Source organism: Theropithecus gelada, chromosome 10 (assembly GCF_003255815.1).
Source record: "Theropithecus gelada isolate Dixy chromosome 10, Tgel_1.0, whole genome shotgun sequence".
NCBI lineage: Eukaryota > Metazoa > Chordata > Mammalia > Primates > Cercopithecidae > Theropithecus > Theropithecus gelada.
This window is the reverse complement of record NC_037678.1, coordinates 33,090,609-33,118,529: the sequence shown is the minus strand read 5'-3', so window position 1 is coordinate 33,118,529 and position 27,921 is coordinate 33,090,609. Positions and strand designations below refer to the sequence as shown.

The window sequence follows — 27,921 nt, the reverse complement described above, 5'->3', positions numbered from 1 at the left end:
GGTTCCTTCGAGGCGAGGGAAACTCTTGGACATGGGACATAGTCGGGACTACCCCTCTGCTTGCCTCCCTGCTGGGTTAACAGTACAGCTGGCCCAGCCAGTCTTGAAACCTTGCAACAAAAACTTGACACCTCCAGGCTAGTCATTCCGGAGGTGTCTTCTCTGGCCAAGTCGGTGACTCCCCAGCCCACTATTGTAACTGAACTCTGTTCTTGCAGTCTTAGTGTACACCCTGGTTCTTCAAGGGCAGCAAGCAGGACTATTCCGGCAACCAGAGCTGGAGCTCAGGGGTTCCCTGTCCTGCTCTGGAAAGCTGGGGCAGCATATGTGGTGACCAGTGCGCTGAGGATGAGGGGCGCTGTGGAGCCCAGGCGGGTTTAGGAAGCATTCCTGGAGGAGGGGAAATACTGGTAATCCAGGCTGAAGGAGCTGGATGGCGCCAGGGGCAGTGGCTCACGCCTGTAATCCCAGCACTTTGGAAGGCCTGAGACGAGAGGGTCGCTTGAGCCCAGACGTTTGAGACCAGCCCGGGAAACATGGCAAGACCTGGTCTCAAGCCACACATGGTGGCATGCACCTGTGCTTCCAGCTGCTTGGGAGGCTGAGGCTGGAGGATCGCTTGAGCCCTGGAGGTCGAGACTCCTGTGAGCCATGATCGCACCACTGGACTCCATCCTGGGTGGCAGTGAGACCCTGTCCCTAAAGAACTGGGTGACCTCGACCCTCCACATCGCTGGCTCTCCACGGGCGCTGCACAGTGGAGACCAGGGATCTGATTGCATAGGACTGGGCACTGGAGTTTTAAGTTCTCCAGGGGGGGTTAATATGCAACGAAGTCTGGGAACCACTACCAGTGAACCCCTTCATTTTGTGTGGCTCCGGCTCCTGGAAGCCCTAGGACCAGGAACTGTAGCCCATCTACCGCGTAGTGTTGGTGTGAGAGTGGAGCCCGGGTCTGTCCCGGCGCGGGCCCGCGGCCACCGCGTTTGGGTTCCAGATCCCAGCCCCCGCGCTCAGTCCGGGCTTCCTGTCCGGCGCTCTCCCAGTCCCTTCCCGCGCGCTTTTACCTGGGGTGTGGTGGGGGCGGGGGACAGAGCCGGGTGCAGTCGGGAGCACAACCCTCAGGCAGGGCTGTGGGCCACTGTGCTGAGGGCCAGGCCGCCACGCCCCTGGACCCTGAAAGCGGGCTCGGACCCCCGCTGCAGCGCGGACTACGGCGTGGCCTGCAACCCGGACCCTGGCCAGCTCCGCGTCCTCCAGATCTTTACTCATGGCCCCGCATCGCCGGGCCCAGCTGCACCTTCGGTCCCCGCCCGCGGCAGCCGAGGTGGGGCATCTCCAGCGCCGAGTCTGGGGGAGGTGGACATGGCACGGAAGCGGGTTAAGGGCAGAGAGAAACCCAGCTTGGGATGGGGGTAGAAGGTGGTGGACCCTGCGCGGGGTGGGTGTGGAGGGTGGCCGAACTCTTGGGGCCCCTGGTGCTTCCGGGAGCTCCGTCCTAGCCCTCGGATCCCAAGGAAGAACTTGATGTTTCCCTGACATTCTCCAGTGCCCATGGCTTCTGGCGTCCACAGATGGCGGGGGCACATTCAGAAGCTGCAGAGACTGGGGACTGCGGGCTGGGGCAGCTGCGGGGCGGAGGGTGGCATGGGGTGGGGTTGGGTGGCGTGGGGTTGCGGAAAGCAGGGCGTGGGGCCCAACCGCTGGCTGCGCCGCCCTTCTTCATATGGCTCTTCGGAGCCGTCGCATTTGCCCTCTCAAGGCTTCCTGGGCTCTCGGCCCTAGTAACCTGTGTCCCTGAGTCCCTGAGGGAGGCGCAGGATCTTAGCTCTGCCCTTGCTAAGATGAAAGCAGGACCGTGTGGAGGAGGGACTGTTGCATGGGATGGCCAGGGTGGGCGCCCCAAGAAGACAGCTTCCGCCTGCCCTCCGGCCAAGGAAAGCCCTGGGGAACACACTCTCAGGCTAAAGGGTCTGAGGAAGAGAAGACTAGCAAGGCGGAAGCCCTGGAGATGCCCAACAGTCAAGTCCGGGAAGGACGGAGTAGGTAACCAGTAACTGCCTAGAGAGTGGGAGCCAAGAAGAGGAGGGGCCTGGACAGGGCTGCAAGGAGGAAGACACAGGCCGCCATGCCAGCCCTCTGGAAATAGCGGTTTGCAGACCACCTGAGCTCACCAAGACAGCTCTGAAGAATTTAGTGAATTATGCTTTGGCTTCTGGATTGAAGGAAAAAAGTATCTATAGGATGCAGCATTCAAAAGACCTGTAGGCAGGGCACGGTGGCTCACACTTGTAACCCCAGCAATTTGAGAGGCTGAGGCGGAGAGGATCACGTGAGCCCGAGGGTTCAAGATCAGCCTGGGCAATATAGTGAGTCTCTACAAAAAAATAAACAAATTGGCCGGGCGCGGTGGCTCAAGCCTGTAATCCCAGCACTTTGGGAGGCCGAGAGGGGCTGATCACGAGGTCAGGAGATCGAGACCATCCTGGCTAACACGGTGAAACCCCGTCTCTACTAAAAAATACAAAAAACTAGCTGGGCGAGGTGGCGGGCATCTGTAGTCCCAGCTACTCGGGAGGCTGAGACAGGAGAATGGTGTGAACCCGGGAGGAGGAGCTTGCAGCGAGCTGAGATCCGGCCACTGCACTCCAGCCTGGGTGACAGAGCGAGACTCCGTCTCAAAAAATAAATAAATAAATAAACAAATTAGCTGGACCTGTAGTCCCAGCTACTCCACAGGCTGAGATGGGAGGATGGCTTGAACCTGGGAGTTGGCCCGGGCGCAGTGGCTTATGCCTGTAACCCCAGCGCTTTGGGAGGCCGAGGCAGGCGAATTACTTGAGGTTAGGAGTTCAAGACCAGCCTGGCTAATCATGGTGAAACCCCATCTCTACTAAAAATACAAAAATTAGCCAGACCTGGTGGCCCATGCCTGTAATCCCAGCTACTCAGGAGGCTGAGGCAGGAGAATCGCTTGAACCTGGGAGGCAGAGGTTGCAGTGAGCCGAGATCGCACTATTGCACTCCAGCCTGGGCAACAAAGCAAGACTCAGTCTCAAAAGAAAAAAAGGAAGGCCAGGTGCGGTGGCTCATGCCTGTAATCCCAGCACTTTGGGAGGCTGAGGCAAGTGGATTGCTTGAGTCCAGGAGTTCAAGACCAGCCTGGGCAACATGGCGAAACCCCGCCTCTACGAAAACATTTTAAAAATTAGCCAGCTGTGGTGGCACACTCCTGTAGTCCCAGCTACTCAGGAGAATGAGGTGGGAGGATCACCTGAGCCAAGGAGGTGAGGGTTGCAGTGAGCCGTAATCGCACCACTGTACTCCAGCCTGGGTAACAGAGTGAGACCCTGTCTCAAAAGAAAAAAAAAGAAAATATTTAAAATATTTAGGCCCAGCATGGTGGCTCATGCTGGTAACCCCAGCACTTTCGGAGGCCAAGGCAGGCAGATTGCTTGAGCTCAGGAGTTGGAGACCAGCCTGGGCAACATGGAGAAACCCTGTGTCTACCAAGAAAATACAAAAATTAGCTAGGCATGGTGGCGAATGCCTGTAGTCCCAGCTACTCGGGAGGCCAAGCTGGGAGGATCACCTGAGCCTGGGAGATGGAGGCTGCAGTGAGCTGTCATCACACCACTGCACTCCAGTCTGGGCCACAGAGCAGAACCCTGTATCTATCTATCTATCTATCTATCTATCTATCTATCTATCTATCTATATGTATTTTTTAACACAATTACAAAACACTTTATAATTAAAAATAATAAAATGTTTGTAATAAAAAACCTTTTCATGGCAGAACAATATTCCACTGTGTGGACTGAGACAGCTGGATTTTTGTTTGTTTTTTTGTTGTTGTTTTGTTTTGTTTTGTTTTTTAGACAGAGTCCCACTCCGATGTGCAGGCTGGAGTGCAGTGATGCGATATCGGCTCACTGCAACCTCCACCTCCTCGGTTCAAGCAATTCTCCTGCCTCAACCTCCCAGGTAGCTGGGATTACAGGTGCCCACCACCATGGCCAGCTAATTTTTTTTTTTTTTTTTTTTTTTTTTTTTAGTAGAGACAGGGTTTCGCCATGTTGGCCAGCCTGGTCTCGAACTCTTGACCTCAGGTGAACACCTGCCTCAGCCTCCCAAAGTGGATTACAGGCGTGAGCCATCGCGCCTGGCCAGAGACAGCTTATACTAGCCCATCAGCCACTGGGAGTGTGGAGATTGTTGCCAATCGTGTGTGTGTGTGTGTGCAGGCACACACGCACGTGTGTTTAGAAAGGGGGTTTTGTCATGTTGCCCAGACTGGTCTTGAACTCCAGGGCTCCAGCGATCCTCCTGCTTTGGCCTCCCAAAGACCTGGGATTACAGGTGTGAGCCATGCTCCTGGCCTGTTGCCAAATTGATGATAGAAATTCCTCAGGGGATCCAATTAAGGGCCGCAGGGACAGGGCCACCCTGTAGCCCTGTGGGCTAGCTCACTCTAGGAGTCCTCTGACCTCTTCCCCCTACCTCTTGCCTCCTTCCAGTCCAACACCAGTCCTAGGTTTCTTTCCCGAAGACACATGTAACCGGACACAGTGGCATATGCCTGTAGTCCCATCTACATGGGAGAATGAGGCAGGAGAATCCCTTGAGCCTAGGAGTTCAAGGCTGCAGTGAGCTATGATCGTGCTTCTGAACTCCAGCCTGGGTGACAGAGAGAAATCCCGTTTCAAAAACAAAGCACATGTGATGAAGACCCCTTACCCAGCTCCCCCTGTTCCTCCAGACCAGCCAACATCCATGTAAGGCCCCTGCCTAGAACTTCATGGCAAGCTGGACTGGACTGGCATATTCTGAGTTCTCCAGAATCTACCATCTTACCTCCTTGCCCACACTGTTTCTTCTGTGTGAATGCCCTTTTCCTCTCCTGTGAACTACGGGCATCTGCCCTCAGCTCTTGCCACCACCCTCCATGAGAACAGGGATTAAGACTGGCTATGCCTCACCAGGCATGGTGGCTCACACGGGCGCGGTGGCTCAAGCCTGTAATCCCAGCACTTTGGGAGGCCGAGACGGGCGGATCACGAGGTCAGGAGATCGAGACCACCCTGGCTAACACGGTGAAACCCCGTCTCTACTAAAAATACAAAAAAACTAGCTGGGCGAGGTGGCGGGCGCCTGTAGTCCCAGCTACTCGGGAGGCTGAGGCAGGAGAATGGCGTAAAAACCCAGGAGGCGGAGCTTGCAGTAAGCTGAGATCCGGCCACTGCACTCCAGCCCGGGCAACACAGCAAGACTCCATCTCAAAAAAAAAAAAAAAAAAAAAAAAAATCCCAGCACTTTGGGAGGTCAAGGCAGGCAGATCACCTGAGGTTGGGAATTCGAGACCAGCCTGACCAACATGGAGAAACCCTGTCACTACTAAAAACACAAAATTAGCTGGGCGTGGTGGTGGGCGCCTGTTGTCCCAGCTACTTGGGAGGCTGAGGCAAGAGAATGGCATGAACCCGGGAGGCAGAGTTTACAGTGAGCTGAGATTGTGCCACTGCACTCCAGCCTGGGCGACACAGCAAGACTCCGTCTCAAAAAAAAAAAAAAGACTGGCTATCCCAGAGTCTGGGGACAGGACAGTGCACCCTGCAAAGCCAGCCATTTGAGGAGGGCCTAGTCTGAACTGAATAGATCAATGGGCTGGAGCTGACTTTGGACAGAGTTGAACAACCCCAGAGAATGTAGTGGGTGCTGGGCATACAGTGGTCAGGCCTGTGTAGGCAGACCTGGGCTGAGGAGAGGCTGGGCTGCAGTAGCCAGGGCAAGGCAGAGGGGCAGGGACAGGAGTGGGTGATGGAGTTGGGCCCCAGTTCTTTGCTTGCATATGAATGAACCACTGTACAGCTGCGGGCACCACTGCATCAGCTTGTGCCTCCACACAGCTGCCTTTGGCTCATGTTGGCTGTGCTGTATCAGTCCTTCAATGTTTCCCGGGGATCAGATAATTAAGTTGAGGTCTCTGCATCTGGAAATCCACCTCAGCCTGCAGGGAAAAGGCCCCCAGTCTTGGTCTTTGCCTTCAGAACCCTCAAGGAGAATCCTGCTGATTCTCAGATTGGGCTCCAGGGGGCGACAGTGTCAATCACAATGTTAGATACTGAAACTGGCTCAGTTCTTTTTTTTTTTTTCCTTCCCTTCCCTTCCCTTCCCTTCTTCCCTCCCCTTCTCCCTCTCTTTCCCCCTCCCTTCCTTTCCCCTCCCCTCCCCTCCCCTTCCCTTCCTCTCTTTCTCTTTCTCTTTCTTTCTTTTGTTTTTTTTTTGACGGAGTCACACTCTGCCATCCAGGCTGGAGTGCAGTAGCGCAACCTCAGCTCACTGCAACCTCCGCCTCCTGGGTTCAAGCGATTCTCCTGCCTCAGCCTCCTGAGTAGCTGGTATTACAGGTGTGCGCCACCACACCCAGCTAATTTTTGTATTTTTAGTAGAGATAGGGTGTCACCTTGTTGGCCAGGCTGGTCTCGAACACCTGACCTCAAGTAATCTGCCCACAAAATACTGGGATTACAGGTGTGAGCCACTGCAGCGGCCTTTTTTTTTCTTTTTTTGAGTCAGGGTCTCACTTTGTTGCCCAGGCTGGATGTAGTGGCAGAATCATGGCTCACTGCAGCCTTGACTGCCCGGGCCTAAGCCATCCTCCCACCTCAGCCTCCCAAGTGGCTGGGACTACAGACTTGCACCACCACACCAAGCTAAAGTGTTGTTTTGTTTTTTTGTAGAGACAGTTTTGCCTTGTTGCCCAGACAGTGATCCTCCTGCTTCAGCTCCCCAAAGTGCTGGGATTACAGGCGTGAGCCGCCACACCCGGTCACTTTCTTACCTAAAATACCTGCACACCCTGCTTGGAGACTCTAGGGTAAGGGGAGTGGGGAATAGGAGAATCTGACAGTAGAGGATAGATGTAAGGAGGAGAGGGACAAGCTTGCTGTGTGGTGGGATGCTCCAGGGCTGGGGGTGCCTAGGGATCTACCTCTCTCCCAGGCTGTGGAATTATCCTCCCCACACTCACTGCTTCTGTAACCTTGGCTATCTCCTCCTGCCTTTGGGGTGTCTAATGGGCCTGAGGGACCTCCCAGCTGCTCTAGGTCATCTCACTGCAGCCATGTGCCCCATTTGGTACTGTCAAAGCTGCTGGAATATTATCGCCTTTCCAGAACCATCCTTGGGGCAAGATCAGGACCTCAGGCTGCCAGGGGCTCAGAGCCCTGCTGGGTCTTCCTGGGGCCCCTGGTCCACATGCATCTCCCCTAAGCCTTACGGCCCTTCGAGAGGCAGCACTTCTAGCCTGCCATTGGTTTTAGCTTTTGCCCTATGAAGATCTTGTGATTTCTGCCCCAGCATGGGGCAGCAGGAACCTCAAGCACAGTGCCTGGGGCCAAGAGAGTCACAATGGACTTGCCCCAGGTCAGGCCTGCACTTGCCTTGTGTCAGTGTATCTCCCCAGGTTGCTGGCCTCCTCAACCCCCACACTGACCTGTTTCCCCAGCTTTATCTCTGGCACCCCAAACTCAGCAGCCCCGACCCCACTTCCCGAGCACCCCCTGTGACTGGTTCTGCACCTGTCATGGTGTCCTGGCAGCAGTCTGGGAGAGTATTTCAGTTACCCCCGGTATCCTGGGGAGGCTGGAGCAGAGGGGTCCACTCACTGATTGCCACGGTCACAGAATAAGACTTGAATTGTGCACTGGAGGCCCTGCGGCCTTGCATGTGCCTGGTAGGCCTCTCCCCTCCTGCTTCCAACCCTCCACCTGGGAGGCCAGCCTGCCCAGGGCTGCTCTGCCACTTAGCAGCTGTGTGGCCCTGGAGAGTCCCTAACCTCACTGAACCTCAGTTTCTCCGCTTGTGAAATGGAGATAATACAAAGAGAACCTTCCTTCTCAGGCTGTTGTGATGGGTAAGGAAATAAATGCATGCAAAATTACAGCCGTAGTTATTATGAGGCACACTGTCTTCCTGGCTGCAGGAGATTCTGAGGGTGGGTGGAGGGTGGGGCAGCCAGATCACCATGTGCATGAAATGGGGGCAGGCTGGTTGGAGATGGAGGGCACCAGGCCCAAGCACTGCCATCTGCCCCGTGATGGGACTCTCCTGTGGCAGTGGCAACGGTCCCACTGTGGAAGCGACACATGAGCTGAGAGGACTTGCCTGAACTGAGCCACATGTGCCCTTCAGTTCTGGGCACCCCACCACCTGCTCCCAGTGTGACCCATGCAGGGCCTGTTCCTGACCCTGAGCAAGACCAAGACTTCCTGGGCTGCGTTTCCTATCTGTAAAATTGTAGGAGGGTGGTGGGGTTGGGGGGCTCAAACTTGCCCCCTAGTGGGGTGGGGCACAAATAGTCCCAGACGATGGCCTGGGAAGACCGGCTGGGCCTGGCACAGGGGACGATTACTGCTGTCATTATTGTCCTCCTTACAGGAGAGGAGAGTTAGGCCCAGACAGGGGAGGAACCCACACAGCCTCTGTGCTCTAGCCTGCTGGAAGGACAAAGTCTACCTACAAATGCAGAGATCCACACATTAAAGACAATGAAACACCCAAGTGTTAGGAACCAGAATAATCAGCCCTAATAGAGGGGAGGCTGGTCAGGGAGGGCTTCCTGGAGGAGGAGGCACAACACCAGGGTGCACTGTGATTTCTGGAGACCTAAGGAGTTCTGGTAAATGACAGGTGAGAAAAAGAAAAATGTAATAAAATATAATTGAAAATAGACCCTGGTACGTGTGGAGAGAGGGCCGGGAGGAACCTAGGACACAGGTGAACCTGAGCTTCCCCCACCCAGTGAAGGGAGCTGTGGGCAGTAAGGTTTGATTGGGGTTTTCTTTCTTGTGGAGGTTTCTCAGAGTGATTCAAGTTCCCCCACCCCGCCCACAGTGGTTCTGAGACTTTGGAAAGAAAGAAAAGTAAAAAAGAAGCAGACCCTGCCCGAGCCCCAGCTGGGCATCCCTGGGAGGTCGCGAGGATCCCCGGAGACCCAGACCCGGGTCCGGGGCGCCCCCTGCCAGAGCGGCCCCCGGCTGCCTCCCCACGCTCCGCGACTCCGGTCCGGACGCCGAGGGCCTCGGCCTGCCCCATGTCCCCCCGCCGCCCACCACCTGCTCCGGCCCGGCGGGGCGGTGCTGGGCGCCGCGGGCTCCCCGGCCGCAGTGCAGCCGCAGCGCCAGCCCCGCCCCGCCCGCGCCTCCCCGCCCCCCCGCGCCCGCGGCCCCAAGCGGTTCCCGAGTCCAGGCCCGCGCCGAGCCCAGGTGAGCGCCCGCCCCGGGGACCCCGGTCCCCGGAACCCCGGTCCCCGCCCGCCGCCCTGCCTCTTCGCCCCGGCGCCGGGGGCCAGCGCTTGTGCTCGCAGGTCTCGGACCCGGGCCCGGCACGTTAGGGGTTGGGGGTCGGCAAGCGTGGCCACAGGCACTGCCCGGGGGCCGGAGCACACCTCGTCCTTCTCTCGTCCCACAACCGCCCCTTCCCTGCTCGCCGCGGCTTCCCACTGTGTGCCAGTCCCCCTTCCCGGGCTGCAAGGTCTGGCGGAGCACCAGGACCGAGCCGGCGAGGCTGCTGGCACCGGCCACCGGCTTCCCAGAGCGAGGGAACTGCACGTGCAGAGGCGAGGAGAGTGGACAGAGGCTTGCGCCTGAGCTCCGTGGGGGAGGGGAGAGCGCGGAGCCCCCACACTCCAAGGCAGGACTGGAATCAGATGCCACCCCTAGAACGCCTGGAAGCCACTGGGAGCCCGATCTGGGCAGGAGCCCTTGGGATGAGGCAGTGGGGGCGGGTGGGCAAGAGGTGGAGGAGTGGGGAGAGGACCCTGCCCAGCCTGCACACGGGGCGGGCGCCAGGAACCCTGGGAGGGTCAGGTGGAGCAGTGGCCGCTCAGTGAGATGGGGGTAATCCAGTCCCGCTTCACAGGTCCTGGGGTCCCTGGGACAGACAGACTCCTGCAGAGTCCAGTTAGCACTGGACTCTGCTAGAACTTTTCTGCAGTGGGCAGCTCATGGGCAAGGAACAGCACTCTGGCATTCTGCACAAACCTGGGGGGCCCCTACTGCCCTGCCCCTAGCAAGGACCTTTGCCTTTGAGTGGGGTGACTGGCCTCCAAGCCGATCTAGCACACAGTAGGCCGAAGGCACAGGGGCCCCACCCAGTCTTCTTCCTGGCCCAGGCCCTGGGGGATTCAGGGCCCTGGGTACTCCGGAAGGGACAGCACAGCCTGGGCAGGTCCCCAGTGGCAAGACCAGGTCTGACCTTTTCTGGGATCTGTGGCCTAGCAGGTGAGGCCTGAGGTCAGCCAGGAAGGAAGTGGGCAGGGCTGAGCCAGGGCTGAAGCCAGGACCTGGGGAGGGGCTGCCTAGTGCCCAGGGAGGGGGCAGGTGGGGCAGGTGGCTGTTGAGTTTTACAGACCTTCCTTGGTGACAAGTGGGGGAAAGAGCCAAGGCACACCCCAGTGGCTGTGGGAGTCACCGGCTCCTCCCCTGTAATGGGCACCTTGAGGGCCGACAGGCGCAGGGGCCAGGCACCAGTGGTCTTTCTCCAACCTGGGCTTTTGTTTGCACCCCTCGCTCTCAGGCACCCACCCACAGCCCTTCTGGGATCTGGGCCAGACCAGGTGGGCCTTAACCCCACCTCAAGTGAGACTTCAGGAAGAAGTTCCAGAGGAAACCGGAGGATGACAGTGGGATGGACTGTGGGGAGGTCATTTGTAAACAAGGCAGCTATGCCTGTGCCCTGGGCCTTCCAAAGTCCTACCTGTAGGCTGCATCTTCCGGAAGGCCCACCCTGTAGCCTGGAAGGCACCTGGGCTACAGTGATCTCTCTGCTGTGCAGGTGTCCCTCCCCCAGGGCACCTTGCAGGGCCTTAGGGTGATATGGGGGCTTTCTGGGCCCCTGCCCATCTTAAAACTGATGAAGGTGGGAGGGTGGGGTAGGAGGCCACAGGGATACCCCTGCTGCTTGACCTTGATGAGACCTTGGCCCCTTGCTTTCCCCATCTGCTGTTGGGCAAGACCCCAGCACCACAGGCCTAGTGGGCATTTGCGAAGGGCTGGAGTCGGGGGTAGGGGGAGCTTATGGCTGCTGGGCACAGTCATGGCAGGGCTGTGTGCCCAGCTTCTCTTTCCCCTAACCCCATCAGGGCCGGGCTGGCCGCCCACTTCTGTTCACCAAAGAGCTGGGTTTCCCTGGGGACCAGTGGACTGGCCCAGCCCCACACCACCCCCCAGCCCCTCCTGGCCACAGCTTGAGCTGGGAGGAGGGTGGAGGCTGGGCCGCCTCCTGGACCCCTGCCCTCCCTGCCCGGCCTTCCAAGGCCCGGCAGCCTCAGTCCACTGCTGGGCCTGGAACACGGAGCAGTGGCTGCCCTGAGAGGAGGTGGGTGTCCAGAGTACTAGCCAGGGTGGGGCTGGGCTAGGGGGAGCCTGATGACACCCGCATTGTAGGAGGGAGAAGACCAAGGATGAGGAGGGCTTTGGCTTGCCCAAGGTGACCCACTCTTTACTCTTAGGCATGGTGGTCTCCCGGTACAATGGAGGGTCCAAGAACTCTCAGGCTGTGGGATTTGGAGAGGGGAAGGGGGCATGAGGAGGCAGAAATCAGGGAGGATTTCTTGGGCAAGGCAGCTGCGGGGCTGGACCAAGGGTGGCTGAGGTTGGGGTGAGGAACTCCACTGGAGGAGTGAGAGAGCTGAGCTTGGAGGGCTTCAAAGGGGAGGTGTCCTCCAGGGCCCCATGCTCTGGGATCAGGCTCACCTACACGCCATGGTTCCCAACTCAAATGTAAGACTCTCTGAAGCTCCCACCGTCTCTCTCTCTCTCTCTTTCTCTCTCTCTCTCTCTCTCTCTCTCTGTGTCTCTACCTCTGCCCACACGCCCCGGTCATGACGGCCCCAGTCTCCCTGCAGGTCCTAGAGCAGCACCAGCAGGATGGCATCTCCAGCATCTCTAAGGCCTTCAGGGGGTCCAGCCCCATGGGGGGCGCCCTAGGCCTCCGACAGCTCCCCATCTGTGCTCCTGCCTGCTGGCCATCTTCAGGCCACTCACCATGGGTGGCTGTTTCTCCAAGCCCAAACCAGGTACCTCCTGTCTTCTTGCCTCCATCCTTCCTCCTCCCTCCCCACCTCTTCCTCCCCCCTCTTCCCCCCCGCCCTCCCCCTCTGCACTCGGCAAGCCTCCGAAGTAGGTCAGGCTAGGCAGGAGCCTGCTCGGAATGTTAATACGCTGCGGCCAGGAGGGGGTAGGGGGCCTGGAGCAGTTCCCCAGCTGGCCCCTGCTCCAGTGGGTGCCCCTTTTTCTTTGGGGCTTTGAGTGTTGGTGGTGGGAATAACAGCAGGACCCTTCTTGGAAAAGGAAAGGCAGGTTCCTCCTGTTGCAGGGTTGGGGAAGGGGCTATGCCCCCAGGGCCAGGGAAGTGGGGGGACTGGAGACAACCTCAGCCACTCTATGACCTAGGGCATGCAAGTTACCCCTCTGAGTCTCTGTTTTTCTCTCTGCAAAAGAGAGGGCCTGGCCACCCTGACCTCTTAGAGTTGCTGTGAGGGTGTAGTGAGCAGATCCTGGCTCTCTTCGCCTCCTCTGATCCCCTGTGTGGTCTCGGGCTGCCTTCTTGGCCTTTCTGGGCACACTTCCCCATTTATACAGGAAATCACCACCCAACCTAGCCTGAGCTACTCTGGCCAGAAGTGATAGTGTCCTGGGGTGCTGGGAGAGGCCTGGGTCTTTTCTCCACTAAAGACTCATGTCTGCAGAGCTCTCCCTCTGGCCCCCCACTTTCCCTCTTCTCTCCTCACAACACCCAGGGAGGCAGGAGTGTGCAGCTCTGTCACAGATGGAGAAAATTAGGCTTAGAGAGACCTCAAGAGCCCAGCCAGTGCTCCACTCACCCCGCCAGGCCACCCTGCCCCAGTCAGCTCACCCCAGCTCCCCTTACCTGATACCCATCGGCTCCGTTACCTTGGAACTTGTGAGCCTTTTCTCCCTTTCCTGGGTCTAAGGGGGAACTTAGGGGAGAGAGGAGAACTGTAGTGACTCACCAGACAGAGGGACCCACCTGCCTCTGCTCCAGGGAGCCACTCTTCCTCCCCCAACTCCTGTGCTGTGGACACCCAGGCCTGGGCTGGATCCCTCCCTGCCTCAAAATGTGCCTTGGGCAGATGATGTCCATTGTCTCCCCCTAGAAGTGGGTGGGATGATGCCAGCTGGCCTCATACCAGGCGTCTGTGGCACTGCTGGGCTGGCAGGAGGCCCTGGCAGAAGATGCCACCTGCAGGTTCTTTTAAAGGACCCCAAAGGGCTGGCCTGCCTGGGACCCGTGGCCCAGTGTGGGGGGTGGCCACTCTCACCAAAGGCAGTGCTAAGAATTTAGGCAAATCCAGCCCTGCCCTTTCCCGGCTGTGAGGCCTTCAGCATCTGAGCCTCTGCATCCTCATTGTAAAGTGGGGCTGTTGTGCCTAGCATGGGGGCCTGACACACAAGAAACACTTGTGGAATATTATTTGTTATCCCTTCTCTGAGCTGGGCTCTGTGCTGCCAGGCCTCCCCTGTGGGCCCGTAGCCGGAGGCTCAGGCGCCAGGTGCCCATGCTGGGCAGGTCAGGCATGAGGCTCAGGGAATTTCCAGATATGGGAGTTACAGCGTTTGGGGCATGAGGGTTCTGCTGGGGTCTTAAGGGGCCACAAAGAGACTACAGCAAGCAGAAGACCTCTGTGCAAATCACTCACTATCTTGCACCACTCGATTCTGTGGCTCCATGTGGATCAGCACCTGCTTCCTGGGTTCCCTCTGTGCTCCTGCGTGTCCCGTCTGAGTTCTTGATAAGAAGATATCAGGCCAGTCCCTCACCTAGCTCAGAGCTAGGAGGAGGTGCAGCTCTCTTAGCGTCTGTTCACCCGCCTTTTATTAGGCCACAACTGCTACCTAAAGGCTTTCCATCCTCACCATGGCTGCTAGGAGGCTCAGAGCTAACTGGTAAAACACTGCTGCCCAACTCCATCTATTGAGCTTCTACTCTGGGTTACATACATTATTTCCTTCAGCATCCACTATCACCAACGAGGTAGGCATTTGCTGTTCTCTCTGTTTTATTTTCGTTTTTTGAGATGGGCTCTCATTCTGTTGCCCAGGTTGGAGTAAAGTCGCATAATCATAGCTTGCAGCAGCCTAGAACTCCTGGGCTCAAGTGATCTTCCCACCTTAGCCTCCTGAGTAGCAGGGGCTACAGGCCTGCACCACTACGACTGGCAATTTTATTTTTATTTATTTATTTATTTATTTATTATTATTATTATTATTATTATTATTATTATTATTATTATTTGAGAAAGAGAATCTCACTCCCTTGCCCAAGCTGGAGTGCAATGGCACGATCTCGGCTCACTGCAACATCCACCTTCCAGGTTCAAGCGATTCTCTTGCCTCAGGCTCTCAAGTAGCTGGGATTATAAGTGCATGCCACCATGCCTGGCTAATTTTTATATTTTTAGTAAAGGCTGGGTTTTGCCATGTTGGCCAGGCTGGTCTCGAACTCCTGACCTCAAGTGATCCGCCCGCCTCGGCCTCTCAAATTGCTGGGATTACAGGCATGAGCCATCATTCCTGGCCAACAGGCAAATTTTTAAATTTTTTGTACAGACCGTGTCTCACCCTGTTGCCCAGGCTGGTCTTGAACCCCTGGACTCAAGCGATCCTCCTGCCTTGGCCTCCCAAAGTGTTGGGATTACAGGCATGAGCCACCGCACCTGGCCTTCTCTCCATTTTGTAATAAAGGCATCTTAAGGCCCAAAGGGGCTAAGGCGGGTCTTATGGGCAGCCAGAAGTCACCGATCTGGGGCTGATCTGGTTTTGTGGGTGAGCAGAGACGCCCCTCCCCTCCACCTTTCCAAAGGGCCCCTGACTTAATGGCTTTCGTTAGACCGCATCAGTGAGCGGGCTTGGAGACTTCTGGGAGGAGGTGGAGGATGAGAGCAGCCTGGCTTGGCGTTATCTGGCCCCCCTGCCAGGCTATTTGTGAGCTCCCACAGCTTCCAGAGCTGGTGTCAGCTAAGTCCAAAGTATTTCTCTTTTTAAGTCTTCCAAAAACATTATAACACCATTACATAAAGTATAGAAAATGGAATGAAAGCCCCACCCATAACCCCCAACCTGATAGGACGGCCTCAGTGTGGCTCTGTGCTCTGCACCCTCCCTGCTGGGCTGGGGTCAAGGAACTGACCTTTGCCCCTGTCCCCTGCTATGCCTGGGCCTGAGCTGTAGGGCTGGGACTTGGGCCTGGCTAGGGTGGAGGATTTAGCAGAGCATGAGATGACGGATATGCAGGGGCTGGGCAGCCAGGAGAGGCAACTCCTGAACCTTGTCTGGGTAGATAGGAAGGATGGCAGAGGGCAGCCCCAGCCCAGCGGACAGCTCAGACGAAGGCCTGGAGGTGCATCTCGGCAGCCTCTCTGGGTTCTTGGTTTCTGGAGTGTCAGGTCTGAGGTGGAGGGGATGAGAGGTAAAACCCAGAGGCGCTGGTGCCTTGGGAAGTGAGAGAGGTAGGTACCTCTGCTCCAGCATTGGGCCCATGCTGTGCCAGGGGCTGAGTGTCCATCGCTCAGCTTCCTCCCGGCTGCAGCAGCCTGGGAGGCTGGATTATTGCTGCTAAAAATTCTGTTTATTGTTCCCTTCTAATTAGAAAAATATCCCCGGCACATCACAGGGAATTTGGAAAATGTGGAAGAGTATAAAGAAGAAAATGGCAATCTGGCTCACTCCCCGCTAGAGCTGGCCCCGTTGACACGCTGGGGAAGTGGCCTCTGTACGGAGGCTGTCGGGGGGCTGTGCTGTCCACATGCCTTCCCATGCTCGGGTTCACCCCCAGGGCACACAAGGACACTGAAAACCCAGCACCTGGTCAGTGAAGGATTCTCAAATTGGTGAGAAAAGCTATTTTAAGAAGTTGAAATTGGGCCGGGTGTGGTGGCCCACGCCTGTAATCCCAGCATTTTGGGAGGCTGAGGCCGGTGGATCACCTGAGGCCAGGAGTTCAAGACCAGCCTGACCAACATGGAGCCCCGTCTCTACTAAAAATACAAAAATTAGTCAGGCGTGGTGGCACGTGCCTGTAATCCCAGCCGCTGGCTTGAACCCGGGAGGCAGAGGTTGCGGTGAGCCGAGATCGCGCCATTGCACTCCAGCCTGGGCAACAAGAGGGAAACTCCAACTCAAAAAAAAAAAAAGAAGCTGAAATTATGCTGTGAATTATGCTGTGTACATTTATTTTTATTTTTATTTTTATTTTTTGAGACGGAGTCTCGCTCTGTCGCCCAGGCTGGAGTGCAGTGGCCACATCTCAGCTCACTGCAAGCTCCGCCTCCCGGGTTTACGCCATTCTCCTGCCTCAGCCTCCCAGTTTTTTTTAATTTTTGAAAACAATTCAAATATACGGGAAAGTTGTAAGACTAGAACAATGAACCCTTGACTTCCTGTCACCCAGATTCACTGGCTGGGACCTGAGCTGCTACCACTTTTGAATTCCTGTGTGCACTTGAGTTGTACCCTAAATGTGTCCCTGAGCTGTCAGGGACATCGTCATTGTCCGTCGGAAGATGCAGGACTTGAGGGCCTCAGGGTTCTTTCTGCCACAGAGGTTTCTGCAGCCAGAAGAGTTGCAAGGTTGAAGGAACTCAGCTCTGTGCCCCCCTCACTAATACTGTCATTGAAAAAGGAGGTGGGGCACAGTGGCTCACGCCTGTAATCCCAGCACTTTGGGAGGCTGAGGTGGGCAGATCACTTGAGGTCAGGAGTTTGAGACCAGCCTGGCCAACATGGCAAAACCCTGTCTCTACCAAAAAATACAAAAATTAGCCTGGCATGGTGGTGTGCACATATAATCCCAGCTACTGGGGAGGCTGAGATGGGAGTATTGCTTGAACCCAGGAGGCAGAGGCTGCAGTGAACCGAGTTTGCATGACTGCACTACGGCCTGGGCGACAGAGTGAGACCCTGTCTCAAAAAAAAAAAAAAGGAAGGAAGAAAAAAGAAAAAAGAGACATGCAGAAATGAATTCAAGCAGACCCGGGTGTACCCCTACCCATATATGCCCCTCCTCTGCTTCGTGCCAGGTTTAAGGCTCTTTGCTGGTGGTGCAGAGGGCATTCTGAGGAGGTTACCAGGCAGGGCGGAGCCTCCCGGCACCCCAAGGAGCTGGCCTCTGCACCCAGCTTGATGGATGGGGGAGGAAGTGGGCTGAGGTAGAGGGCTGAAGGCGCTGACTTGCCCACAGTGGAGCTCAAGATCGAGGTGGTGCTGCCTGAGAAGGAACGAGGCAAGGAGGAGCTGTCGGCCAGTGGGAAGGGCAGCCCCCGGGCCTACCAGGGCAACGGCACGGCCCGCCACTTCCACACGGAGGAGCGTCTGCCCACCCCTCACCCCTACCCCAGCCCTCAGGATTGTGTGGAGGCTGCTGTCTGCCACGTCAAGGATCTCGAGAATGGCCAGTGGGTTCTGGGCCTGCCTGGGAGGGGGGATCAGGGGTCCCAAGGTGGGAGGGTGAGGTACAGGCCGTAGCCGGGGGTCGGGGTTGGCCTGAAGGGGCTATGACCAGCTGCTGCCCTGGTCACTGCCTTTGTGGCTTCTACCGGTCTGGGCCTGCTCCCCAGAAGGCTGGACACTGGGAGGAGCTGCCAGGAGGTTGTGCTTGGTGTCTGGCCTGACCTCTGAGTGCTGCGGTTCCCCAGGATGCGGGAAGTGGAGCTGGGCTGGGGGAAGGTGTTGCTGGTGAAGGACAATGGGGAGTTCCACGCCCTGGGCCATAAGTGTCCGCACTACGGCGCACCCCTGGTGAAAGGTGAGCTGTCAGGTGGGAGGTGTGAGGGGGACCTTCCAGGCCCCATGCCAGCTTGGCTCCTCCCCAGACCCCAGGATCTTCATCTATTAGTGAAGTCTCCCGAGCTTTGGGGAGGGGCCCGCAGTTGCCAGGGCACTGAGATCCTTGGGAAGCAAGCCCTGCTGGTGGCCCCAGCCTAGCACCTCCCCTTCCCAGGCGTTCTGTCCCGTGGTCGGGTGCGCTGCCCCTGGCACGGTGCCTGCTTCAACATCAGCACTGGGGACCTGGAGGACTTCCCCGGCCTGGATAGTCTGCACAAGTTCCAGGTGGGGCCAGGAGTGTGGTGGGGTGAGAACCTGGGGGTGTGGGGTTTGGGGCTGGTCCTGAGGAATGCAGCCCTTGCAGGTGAAGATTGAGAAGGAGAAGGTGTACGTCCGGGCCAGCAAGCAGGTGAGGGGGTAGCTCGGGGCTCAGGCAGGAGGGAGGAGCCGGGAGGGCATCTTGGCCCAGAGAATGGCATGTGCAAAGGCCCTGCGGTGAGAGGAGCTTGGCACATGTCACTTGAGCAGAGTGAGGGGTTGCGGTAGGGATGAAGCTGGGCTGGAGTGGCAGGACCTGCCTGCCAGGATGATGGCAATGACCCTCCACCCTCCTGGCACCCACAGGCCCTACAGCTGCAGCGAAGGACCAAGGTGATGGCCAAGTGTATCTCCCCAAGTGCTGGGTACAGCAGTAGCACCAATGTGCTCATTGTGGGCGCAGGTTGGTAGTGGGGTCATGAGGGGCAGGGTGGGAGATGGGATTGGTGAGAAGTGGTCCCCGGCCCACGGGCCCCTCCCCTCAGGTGCAGCTGGCCTGGTGTGTGCAGAGACACTGCGGCAGGAGGGCTTTTCCGACCGGATCGTTCTGTGCACGCTAGACCGGCACCTTCCCTATGACCGTCCCAAGCTCAGCAAGGTAGCGGGGGTGGGGCAAGTGGGACCCTATCCCTCTGAGTCCTAGTTAAGCCCACTTCAAGCCTTGCTTGTCACCCCGTGGAGGTCTGGCCGGCTGCCCTCTCTGCTTATGCCAGGCCTGTCCGTGGTACCCCCAAAAGGTCTAGATTCCTTGTTGTTTTGAGACAGTGTCTCATTCTGTCACCCAGGCTGGAGTGCAGTGGTGCGTTCTCGGCTCACTGCAACTTCCATCTCCTGGGTTCAAGTGATTCTCGTGCTTCAGCCTTCTGAGTAGCTGGGATTAAAGGTGTGTACCACCACCACGCCTGGCTAATTTTTTGTATTTTTAGTAGAGATGGGGTTTCACCATGTTGCCCAGACCAGTCTTGAACTCCTGAGCTCAGCCCATCCACCCACCTCAGCTTCCCAAGGTGCTAGGATTACAGGTGTGAGCCACCGCACCTGGTTTTTCTTTTTTTGAGACAGGGTCTTGCTTTGTCACTCACGCTGGAGCACAGTGCCTGTCTCATGGCTCACTGCAGCGTTGACCTCTACCTCCCAGGCTCAAACAATCCTCCCACCTCAGCCTCCCGGTAGCTAAGACTACAGGCGTGCACCACCACGCCTGGCTAATAATTTTTTGTAGAAACGTGGTTTTGTCATGTTGCCCAGGCTGGTCTTGAACTCCTGGGTTCAAGCGATCCTCCGGTCTCAGCCTCCCAAAGTGTTGAGATTACAGGCATGAGTCACTGCGCCCGGCCAGATCTGGGTTTGCTGAGTTCTGTCCTGCAGGCCCTATGTCACTGGGGCTGGCCCTACCTTCCCTGAGCCCCAGTGTCTTCTACTGTAAACTGGCTCCTTTCAAGCTGGCTCACCCCTGCAGTCCCTGGACACACAGCCTGAGCAGCTGGCCCTGAGGCCCAAGGAGTTTTTCCGAGCCTATGGCATCGAGGTGCTCACCGAGGCTCAGGTACAGGGTCAAGGGTGGGAAACAGGCCCTGAGGAGGGAGGGTGGGAACATGAGGTTGTGTGGGCCCCGGGGGTGGGGTCTTGGTGCTCTACCTTCCTGGCCCCACTGCCCAGGCACCTGGGAGGTGCTCCAGGCTTGGGAGACGGCAAGGAGCTTTTTCCCGACAGGTCATGGGCACACACAGAGCCCCAGGGTGTGCGGAGATGAACAATCAGGGCTGGATAGGAGAGACTGGTGGGACTTGGGAGGGTAAGGAGAGGTTTGAGGGGAAGGTGATGTCTGAAGCTTAAAGAACAAAGTCCAAGTGGCAGGATCTGTTCTAATGGGAGCTTCTCAGAGGCTGTGGCTGGGCTGTGGGTGTACTGCAGGACACAGGAGTGGGCGGCGAGGCCCAGCCCCATGCTCAAACTCATGCTCTGCCTGGCCGGGGTTGCAGGTGGTCACAGTGGATGTGAGAAACAAGAAGGTCGTGTTCAAGGATGGCTTCAAGCTGGAGTACAGCAAGCTGCTGCTGGCGCCAGGGAGCAGGTGGGACGGTCTCCTTTTTACCTATGGGACACCGGGCAGGACACTGGCCTGGACGGGACTGGGGCTGCCAGGAGGCCCTCACTGACACTGCCATGTCTCAGCCCCAGGACTCTGAGCTGCAAAGGCAAAGAAATGGAGAACGTGTTCACCATCCGGACGCCAGAGGATGCCAATCGCGTGGTGAGGCTGGCCCGAGGCCGCAATGTGGTCATCGTGGGAGCCGGCTTCCTGGGTGAGAGGTAGTGGGCGGTGGGGATGGTGATCAGGTCGTCATGGCCAGTCCCAGGGAAGTTCTGGTCGAGGAAGGTGCAGGTGCCAGCCTGCCACCCCTGCCCACGACCAGGGATGGAGGTGGCCGCTTACCTGACGGAGAAGGCCCACTCCGTGTCTGTGGTGGAGCTGGAGGAGACGCCCTTCAGGAGGTTCTTGGGGGAGCGCGTGGGTCGTGCCCTCATGAAGGTGAGCCCACTCCAGCACGCACCCAGCGCCTTGGAGCCATGGGGCCCAGCCTGGCCCCTGGCTGGACTCTCATCCACTGCCCACCTGCCCACTTGTCCTGACAGATGTTTGAGAACAACCGGGTGAAGTTCTACATGCAGACTGAGGTGTCAGAGCTGCGGGGCCAGGAGGGAAAGGTGGGCCCTTCTCCCTTCTCCTTTTTGTCCTCTGTCCCCTGAGCCCAGGAGTTGGGCCCACCTGTTCACCCACCCACTCCCCACAGCTGAAGGAGGTTGTGCTGAAGAGCAGCAAGGTCGTGCGGGCTGACGTCTGCGTGGTGGGCATTGGTGAGTTGGTGTGTGGGCAGGCAGGCGCAAACCAGCACAGCCGTCTGCACACGCTCACATGTGACCTTGGGCTAGTCCCTTCCCCTCCCAGAGCCTCAGTTTCCACCACATCTGTCAAACAGGGACCCCCAACCGCCCCTACTTTACGGAGCTGTTGAGGAAGGTGTGTACCGGGCTCAGCCCAGGCCTGGCACAGAAGATGCTCCCAGTGCCCACTGCCCAGTAACACTCATCTCCATGCCTTGCGAGAGTTGACATAGACAAGCCCTGAACTGGCTCTTGCTCCAGCTGAGGTGCTAATTTGGGTAGGGGCCAAGATGGGAGGTGGTAGTGCCTGCAGGGCTGAGGACGTGTGGCATGCCGTCCCTCCACTTAAGGGCCTCATGGAGCACTTCTTGGAGAAGGTGATCCCTTAGGTCTTGCAGGAGGCACTGGATCTGTGGGAGCCCGGTTAGTGGGGGCCAGGGTGCATGAAGGCCTCAGGTGGCAGCCCCTGGAGGATCAGTCTGGGGATGTCACATCAAACGCAGGGTGTGGGGTGTGGAGAGTGACTGTGCAGAAGGGAGGGACAGGGGAGTGAACACAGGCCTCTGTCCTGTCAGGTGCAGTGGCCGCCACAGGCTTCCTGAGGCAGAGCGGCATCGGTCTGGATTCCCGAGGCTTCATCCCTGTCAACAAGGTGGGGTAGATGGCACTGGGTGGGGAGGGCCCGGTGCTGGGCTGGGAGTGGCAGGAGGTTCAGGTCAGGGCCCCTGTCGCACCCATGGAGTCCTGGGCCCTCTCTCTACAGATGATGCAGACCAATGTCCCAGGCGTGTTCGCAGCTGGTGACGCCGTCACCTTCCCCCTTGCCTGGAGGAACAACCGGAAAGTGAACATTCCACATTGGCAGATGGCTCATGCTCAGGGTATGGCCAGTCCCGAGGCACATGGAGGGGTGTGAGGGAGTCCCAGGGTCTCAGTGTCCCCATGCCCATGCCTCAGTTGCTGACCTTGGGTCTCGGACACTGTTAGGCATCAAAGCTCTGATGTGGATTCTCTGGCCAGCCTCATCCTGGCGATCCAGCCAACACAGAGAGCAACACCCCATTGAGCCAGCCACAGCTCCTCAATCTCAGTTTTCCTTCTGGTAGTCTCTCCCTTTTTTGTCCTCAAGGACCTATATTCTGCAGAATTCCTGACCAACCTGTGCAGTTACCCTGGGGAGGGAGGGAGGGATTTAGTGGATCACCTTCCTACTTTGTGCCTCTGTTTCCCTTGGGCCACTCAAGTATCTCTGTGAACTCAGTTCAGCCTCATGCAGGTCCCCGAGGTGCCATCTAAGCCCAGAGACCTGGGCTCAGTGGAGGCACTGTGCTTTCTGAGGAATAGCTTTCCCCTCCTGCTGTTTGCTGGCCACCAAGTCCCCCAAGCCTCATCCACTGTGCACATCTGGTCTGGGCCCCTAAGCTGCAGGTGCCATCACATTAGTTGCCTCACTGCCTCAGAGAGAGGACTGCCAGACCCCCAGCCTGGGACAAGGGACCTCTCTGCACCCATTTCCCCTTCCCTCTGCCTTTACACCTGAGGGTCTGCTGCTTGAGACCCCACTCCTGGTACCAATTTCTATTCAAGTCCAAAGTCTAAAGTTGTTGCTAGGTTGTAAGTAACCAAGGCTACTGATCCGCCAAGTATAATTAGGATTTAACTGGGAGAGTTTAGGGGACTTTGAAGTACATCCAACTACAGAGGTCTACTGGGGCCTCATAGGAACTGGGGAGCCATCCACACTGGTCTCTTCGGAGCCCTGTGTGTGGCTGTCATCTGTGCTTCCCTGAGTACTTGTGGCCCATTTTCCTCCCTCTTCAGACCTGATATGTCTGATTAGGTGTCTGTGTGCACAGCCCAACCCCAAGAAGCAGACCTTCCAGAGGCAGGGCACTGTATTCAGATTCTCTCAGGAAGCAATCAAGTGGCGAGCTTGGAGTCAGGTGTTCCCCTGCAACAGTCAGCTGCAGGTGCAAGTGAGCAGTGGTATGAACAATGATGTCTCTTGACCTCTGGGGAGACCAGGAGGAGTAGCCACACGTGTCAGGGGTCCCAACGGCATCAGGAGCAGGCAGTGTGGGAGTGGTAAGGGCGAAAGTCAGGGTTCTCACGGCCCTGGGTCCTGCAGGGCGCGTGGCAGCCCAGAACATGTTGGCGCAGGAAGCGGAGATGAACACCGTGCCCTACCTCTGGACCGCCATGTTTGGCAAGAGCCTGCGCTACGCGGGTAACCCCGGGGCCTCGAATGGGGGCGGGGCCAAGGGCGTTTAGGGGCGGGGCTTGGGTGTGGGGCGGGGCGGGGCGGAGAGCCTACGGGCAGGGCTGTGACTGCACTAGGAAGAGGCCGGTAAGAACTCGCTGGCGGCGAGGCTAGGAACTACCTAAAAGGACGTATGGAGCAGGGCCTGGGCGGGGTTAGGAGGGGATCCTGTGAGTCTCGTTCCCTTCTCCGGCTCACGTGGGTGCCACCCACCTGCCCGGCCCACAGGCTACGGAGAAGGCTTCGACGACGTCATCATCCAGGGGGATCTGGAGGAGCTGAAGTTTGTGGCTTTTTACACTAAGTGAGAGCACCGGGGTGCAGCTTGGCGCGAAGCAGCGGGAGCTCAGTCGGGAAGGGGGATTCATCCCAGGCAAAATCCCAGAACAAGAGCCCAGCCCTGAGCCCCGCTGAGGAGTGCTGGAGCTTCCTTAGGAAAGCCTGAAGCTTGTGCACGGTCAAGCCCCGACGTGCAAAGCAGGGAGGGCTGGGTGCTCAGGACATTCCTGTTCCCCTGGGGTAGGTCCTTCCCTGGGCCCCAGAATGACAGCAGTGCATCAGGATCTTCAAAAAGGGGCTGCTGCCTGGCAGTCCTCAGGCTTGGCCATCCTCTCCCTGCAGAGGCGACGAGGTGATCGCCGTGGCCAGCATGAACTACGATCCCATTGTGTCCAAGGTCGCTGAGGTTCTGGCCTCAGGCCGTGCCATCCGGAAGCGGGAGGTGGAGTGAGTGTGGGTGTGGGAAGCCTGGGGGCGGGAGTAGTTCCCTGGAGGACTGGCTAAGGTGCCCACGACAGCCAGCCGCCCCCACAACCCTCCAGGGCCTTGCCCCTCACTCTTGGTTTGCATCACCGGAGGCTTCCAGGACTACAGGGAGGTGTGGGGCAAGGATCATGGTTTGGGAGCAGGCTGGTTATGTGTTCATGGTGGATGGAAGGAATAGGGATGTGTGTCCCCAGGCAAGGCCAGTGCTGTGGGGAGGGGTCAGGGCCCAATGCATGGGCAATCACCAGGCATGGGACACCTAACTGGACATGGTTGTGCTGAGCCCGGCAGAAGCTTGTGGGAAATGCAGCTACTGATGCCTTGGGTATGCCCTCCACAGAGATGGTGGGGGTGGTTCTAGGTTTCACTCAACACCAGCCAGTTCCCTTATCCTGGTGTGGTGTCAATGAGATTCACCCTCTGGCAGAAAGCTCCCAGGGACTAAGGACAGCCTGGAGGCCACTGGGGGGCTATGAGACAGGGGCAGGCTCCAGGCTGGAAACAATGGAGGACCAGAAGGGGACATGATAAATGACATGCTCTCTCCTTGGCCTTCTCTCTGTTTCTCTCTTGCCTTCGTGAAGGCTGTTTGTGCTGCACAGCAAGTACGTGTGTCCTTCATGTTGACTGTTCTGAGCCTTTCCCATGTCAGCCCAGACCCTCCACCCAATGGTCTATCTCCATCTGTCCAAGCACACCTCCCCGCTGGGCACTAGGGTCTGGCACAGAACAGACCCCCTGCTGTCCTCAAGGGCCGGCTGTTCAGGGTGCCCAGAGTGGAGAGCCTGTTTTCTTCTGTCCTGATCCTTCCTCCCCTCATTCCTGCAGGACTGGCGACATGTCTTGGCTTACAGGGAAAGGATCCTGAGCTCACATGCAGTAGACTTGGGCAGGCAAAGGGGGGCACCAGGGGCAGAGGCCAAGCCTTGGGGGCAGGTGCCAATCTCCAGTCCCAGGATCCCCCAGGGCAGAACCTGAGCCCTCCCAGTGCTTGCCTTCAGCCACCTGGCTCCCCTCCTGGGAGGCCTCTGCTGGATCCAGAAGATGCTCAACCCTCAAGGCCTCTACTGCCACTGACAGCTGGCACTGGAGGCAGGACAGGCCCTGCCTCTTCTCCCTCTATTGGGACTGGTCCCCTGAAGAACCCTGCAACATGTAGACATTGCCGTAAAATTAAAACGCACAAACTTGCAGACCTGTATGACTCCCAGTGTAATTGGGCCGATAGGCACAGGGCCAGACCACAGGGTAACAGGCACAATCACAGCATGCTAGGTGCCACACCAAGGAAATTTGGCCTGTGAACTCCCAAAGGAGGTAGCAACTAATTCTGCGCCCCACGCCCTCCCACATCCCTCTCCCTCTCTGCGATCAGCGAACGCTTTTTGCTTTTGGCTCTGAATTTCGAAGGAAGGGTATTCCAGGTAGAAGGGACAAGCCCAAAGGTCTTAAGATAGTAAATGCTCCTTCAGAGGTGGCTCATGCTTGACACTTTGGGGCATTTGCCCACTTAGGGTTGTGGTAGTTGTGTCCTGAGACAGACCCCATGCTTTTCATAGCTGGAGCATTCTCAATCCCAGTGTCGGAGGTGACGCAGCTGAGGCCCTGCTAAGTAGAAATGAGAATCCAGAGGCTCATCGCCGGGCTGTCTCTCAGTCAGTAAGAACACCAAGGAGAGAGGGGAGATGCAGGGAGTCAGGGCTGGGGGCGCTAGCGGGAAAGGGAGCGTTGAGCGCCTGCAGAGGCCGCTGCGAGCCCGGAACCCTCCTTGGGGAGTCCCGGCAGCGGCAGACGATCCAGGCCGGAGCCATGCGCAGACACAAGGCATGCTGGGAACTGCGAGCCAGCCGCGGGTCTTCGGGCTTCGTGGGCCTGGGAGGCGCCGGGAAGAGCAGTCGCGACGGGGTTAGGGACGAGACACCGCATTCACTGGAAGGGACAACCCGGCGCCAGTACATAGCCTGAAACGCTCCCCAGAGAGTCCCACGCTTGCTGCGCCGTCCCCAACTGGATCCAGCACTCGCCCGCGGTGTCTTGGCAAGCGCTAGGCTTGTCGGGAAGAGCGGAAGGGCGCAAGCGCGGCGCTGCCCGGAAGTGCCGAGCTGTCAGTGCAGGGCTCGCCGGGAAATGTGGTTCCTCCAGGCGGCCCGGGGCGGTGGCCGCAAGTTCTGCGGACAGCGCGGCCGATCAGGCGTGGACCCGGGATGGCTGGACCGGGCAGCACCGGGGGCCAGATTGGGCCCGGGGCCTTGGCAGGCGGCGCGCGGTCCAAGGTAGCCCCGAGCGTGGACTTCGATCACAGCTGCTCGGACAGTGTCGAGTACCTGACGCTCAACTTCGGGCCCTTCGAAACAGTGCATCGCTGGCGGCGCCTCCCGCCCTGCGACGAGTTCGTGGGTGCCCGGTACGGTGGGCTTCATGGGGTCCGGAGGACAGGAAGGGCGATCTGCGAGAGTCCCAGGGCGGGGTCCAGGGGCGAGGCCGGTGCGTGGTGTCCTGGGGTAGGATCTGGTAATGAGGTGGATGGTTCTGTACAGGACGCTGTTCAGGGCAGGGGAGAGAGGGTTCCGAGAGAGTCCCAGAGCCCGATGACCTGGGACAGAATACTAGAACTAAGTTGTGTTTGTGGATATTGAGCTGGGGTCCCAGGTGCTCTGAGGTGGGGTGAGGAGTCCAGAAAGTCCTGGAGCCGTGTCAGGGGTCCTCACTTGCAGGGTGATTGGTGTTATCGTAGAAGATGATCGATCCTAGCAGTTGAGAGGTGATATCTAACTTCTGTGGCAGCTCTCCTGCTTAGTCCCATTCCTTAGGTGCCCCCCAGGAGGGTCCTGTCCTTACCGCCCTCCACTCCTTTCTTTCCAGGCGCAGCAAGCACACAGTGGTGGCCTATAAAGATGCCATTTATGTATTTGGTGGAGACAATGGGTGAGTGAGTCTGAGCATCAGTGTTTGGACCAGGTAGGGAGAAGTACTGTGGTCAGGGACTGGGCCTGCCCAGCTCCATTACTGTCCTTTCAGATGTTAGCTAGTGCCTCTAAGCTTCAGTTTCCCCATCTGTGAGATTCCTTGCACTCACCTCCCTGGTCGTGGTGAGGATTAAATGAGATCCTGCACTCATGATCCTCAGCACAGCTTCCAGTGGGTGGCACTTGCTCAGTATGTGGAACTGTCCCTCTTCTGAGTAGACGCAGCCTTGAAAGAAACACAACCACTCTTGCGGCCAGCCCTGCCAGGCACTTTTCTTTCCCTGGGCCTCATCCGGTATGGAGGACACAGTTTTATTTATTTCATGCATTTTTCACTTTTTGTGAGGGTTTTCCCACATTGCTGCGAACATTCAGGCAACAACATGATGTTTTGTTGGTGGGCACACCTCCTTTCACATAAACTGTCTCCAGTTAAGTTGTGGCTGGTTTCCTTATGCAGAGGGTGGAGTATTTGCGCATGACCAGTTGTCCTATTCCTGCCTCTCAGCCCCAGGACCTGGCATGAAGCCCTGGAAGAGCTGGCTTCTTTTTTTTTTTTTTTTTTTTTTTTTTTTTTTTGAGACGGAGTCTTGCTCTGTTGCCCAGGCTGGAGTGCAGTGGCGCAATCTCGGCTCACTGCAAGCTCCGCCTCCCGGGTTCACGCCATTCTCCTGCCTCAGCCTCCCGAGTAGCTGGGACTACAGGCGCCCGCCGCTGCGCCCGGCTAATTTTTTCTATTTTTAGTAGAGACGGGGTTTCACCATGGTCTCGATCTCCTGACCTTGTGATCCACCCGCCTCGGCCTCCCAAAGTGCTGGGATTACAGGCGTGAGCCACCGCGCCCGGCTTTTTTTTTTTTTTGAGACGGAGTCTCGCT

The 27,921-nt window shown here is 57.6% G+C and overlaps 3 protein-coding genes across 9 annotated transcripts in view; all 3 read left to right on the top strand.

Moving 5' to 3' along the window:
* Positions 1-467: 467 nt before the first annotated feature.
* LOC112632800 lies at positions 468-8,732 on the top strand. Its single transcript, XM_025398825.1, has 2 exons — positions 468-1,327; positions 8,443-8,732. Exons 1-2 carry the CDS (start codon positions 652-654, stop codon positions 8,454-8,456), a joined length of 690 nt encoding a protein of 229 aa, XP_025254610.1. The 5' UTR covers positions 468-651; the 3' UTR covers positions 8,457-8,732.
* A 437-nt stretch (positions 8,733-9,169) lies between these two features.
* Positions 9,170-25,273, top strand: AIFM3 (apoptosis inducing factor, mitochondria associated 3). 5 transcript variants are annotated; one of them, XM_025398801.1, is made up of 22 exons: positions 9,234-9,269; positions 10,582-10,621; positions 11,912-12,082; positions 17,266-17,479; positions 17,720-17,829; positions 18,025-18,134; positions 18,214-18,258; positions 18,474-18,570; positions 18,653-18,765; positions 19,627-19,713; positions 20,150-20,241; positions 20,343-20,473; positions 20,585-20,700; positions 20,805-20,876; positions 20,963-21,026; positions 21,629-21,705; positions 21,817-21,934; positions 23,182-23,280; positions 23,542-23,617; positions 23,935-24,039; positions 24,663-24,683; positions 24,907-25,273. In XM_025398801.1, the coding sequence occupies exons 3-22, from the start codon at positions 12,052-12,054 to the stop codon at positions 24,944-24,946; spliced, it is 1,818 nt and encodes a 605-aa protein (XP_025254586.1). In that variant the 5' UTR covers positions 9,234-9,269; positions 10,582-10,621; positions 11,912-12,051; the 3' UTR covers positions 24,947-25,273. The 5 variants fall into 5 exon arrangements, with proteins under 5 accessions (XP_025254585.1, XP_025254589.1, XP_025254586.1 ...); XM_025398800.1 differs by lacking the exon at positions 10,582-10,621 and having other exon boundaries at positions 9,170-9,269; XM_025398804.1 differs by lacking the exons at positions 10,582-10,621; positions 24,663-24,683 and having other exon boundaries at positions 9,170-9,269.
* A 442-nt stretch (positions 25,274-25,715) lies between these two features.
* The window catches only part of LZTR1 (leucine zipper like transcription regulator 1), an 18,621-nt gene continuing 16,415 nt past the window's right edge, over positions 25,716-27,921 (top strand). For all 3 annotated transcript variants that reach the window (XM_025398782.1, XM_025398781.1, XM_025398780.1), the window contains exons 1-2: positions 25,716-26,482; positions 26,941-27,003. In XM_025398782.1, the coding sequence (XP_025254567.1) occupies positions 26,283-26,482; positions 26,941-27,003 (263 nt within the window). In that variant the 5' untranslated portion in view covers positions 25,716-26,282. The remainder of the gene's footprint in view (positions 26,483-26,940; positions 27,004-27,921) is intronic.

Bases quoted from the DNA above. Each gene is read 5' to 3' on its own strand.
- LOC112632800 (XM_025398825.1), top strand. From the start codon at position 652: ATGATCGCACCACTGGACTCCATCCTGGGTGGCAGTGAGACCCTGTCC.
- AIFM3 (XM_025398800.1), top strand. From the start codon at position 12,052: ATGGGTGGCTGTTTCTCCAAGCCCAAACCAG. The intron at 18,135-18,213 runs GTGGGGCCAGGA...CAGCCCTTGCAG, and splicing joins ATAGTCTGCACAAGTTCCAG to GTGAAGATTGAGAAGGAGAA. The intron at 21,706-21,816 runs GTGGGGTAGATG...CTCTCTCTACAG, and splicing joins GCTTCATCCCTGTCAACAAG to ATGATGCAGACCAATGTCCC.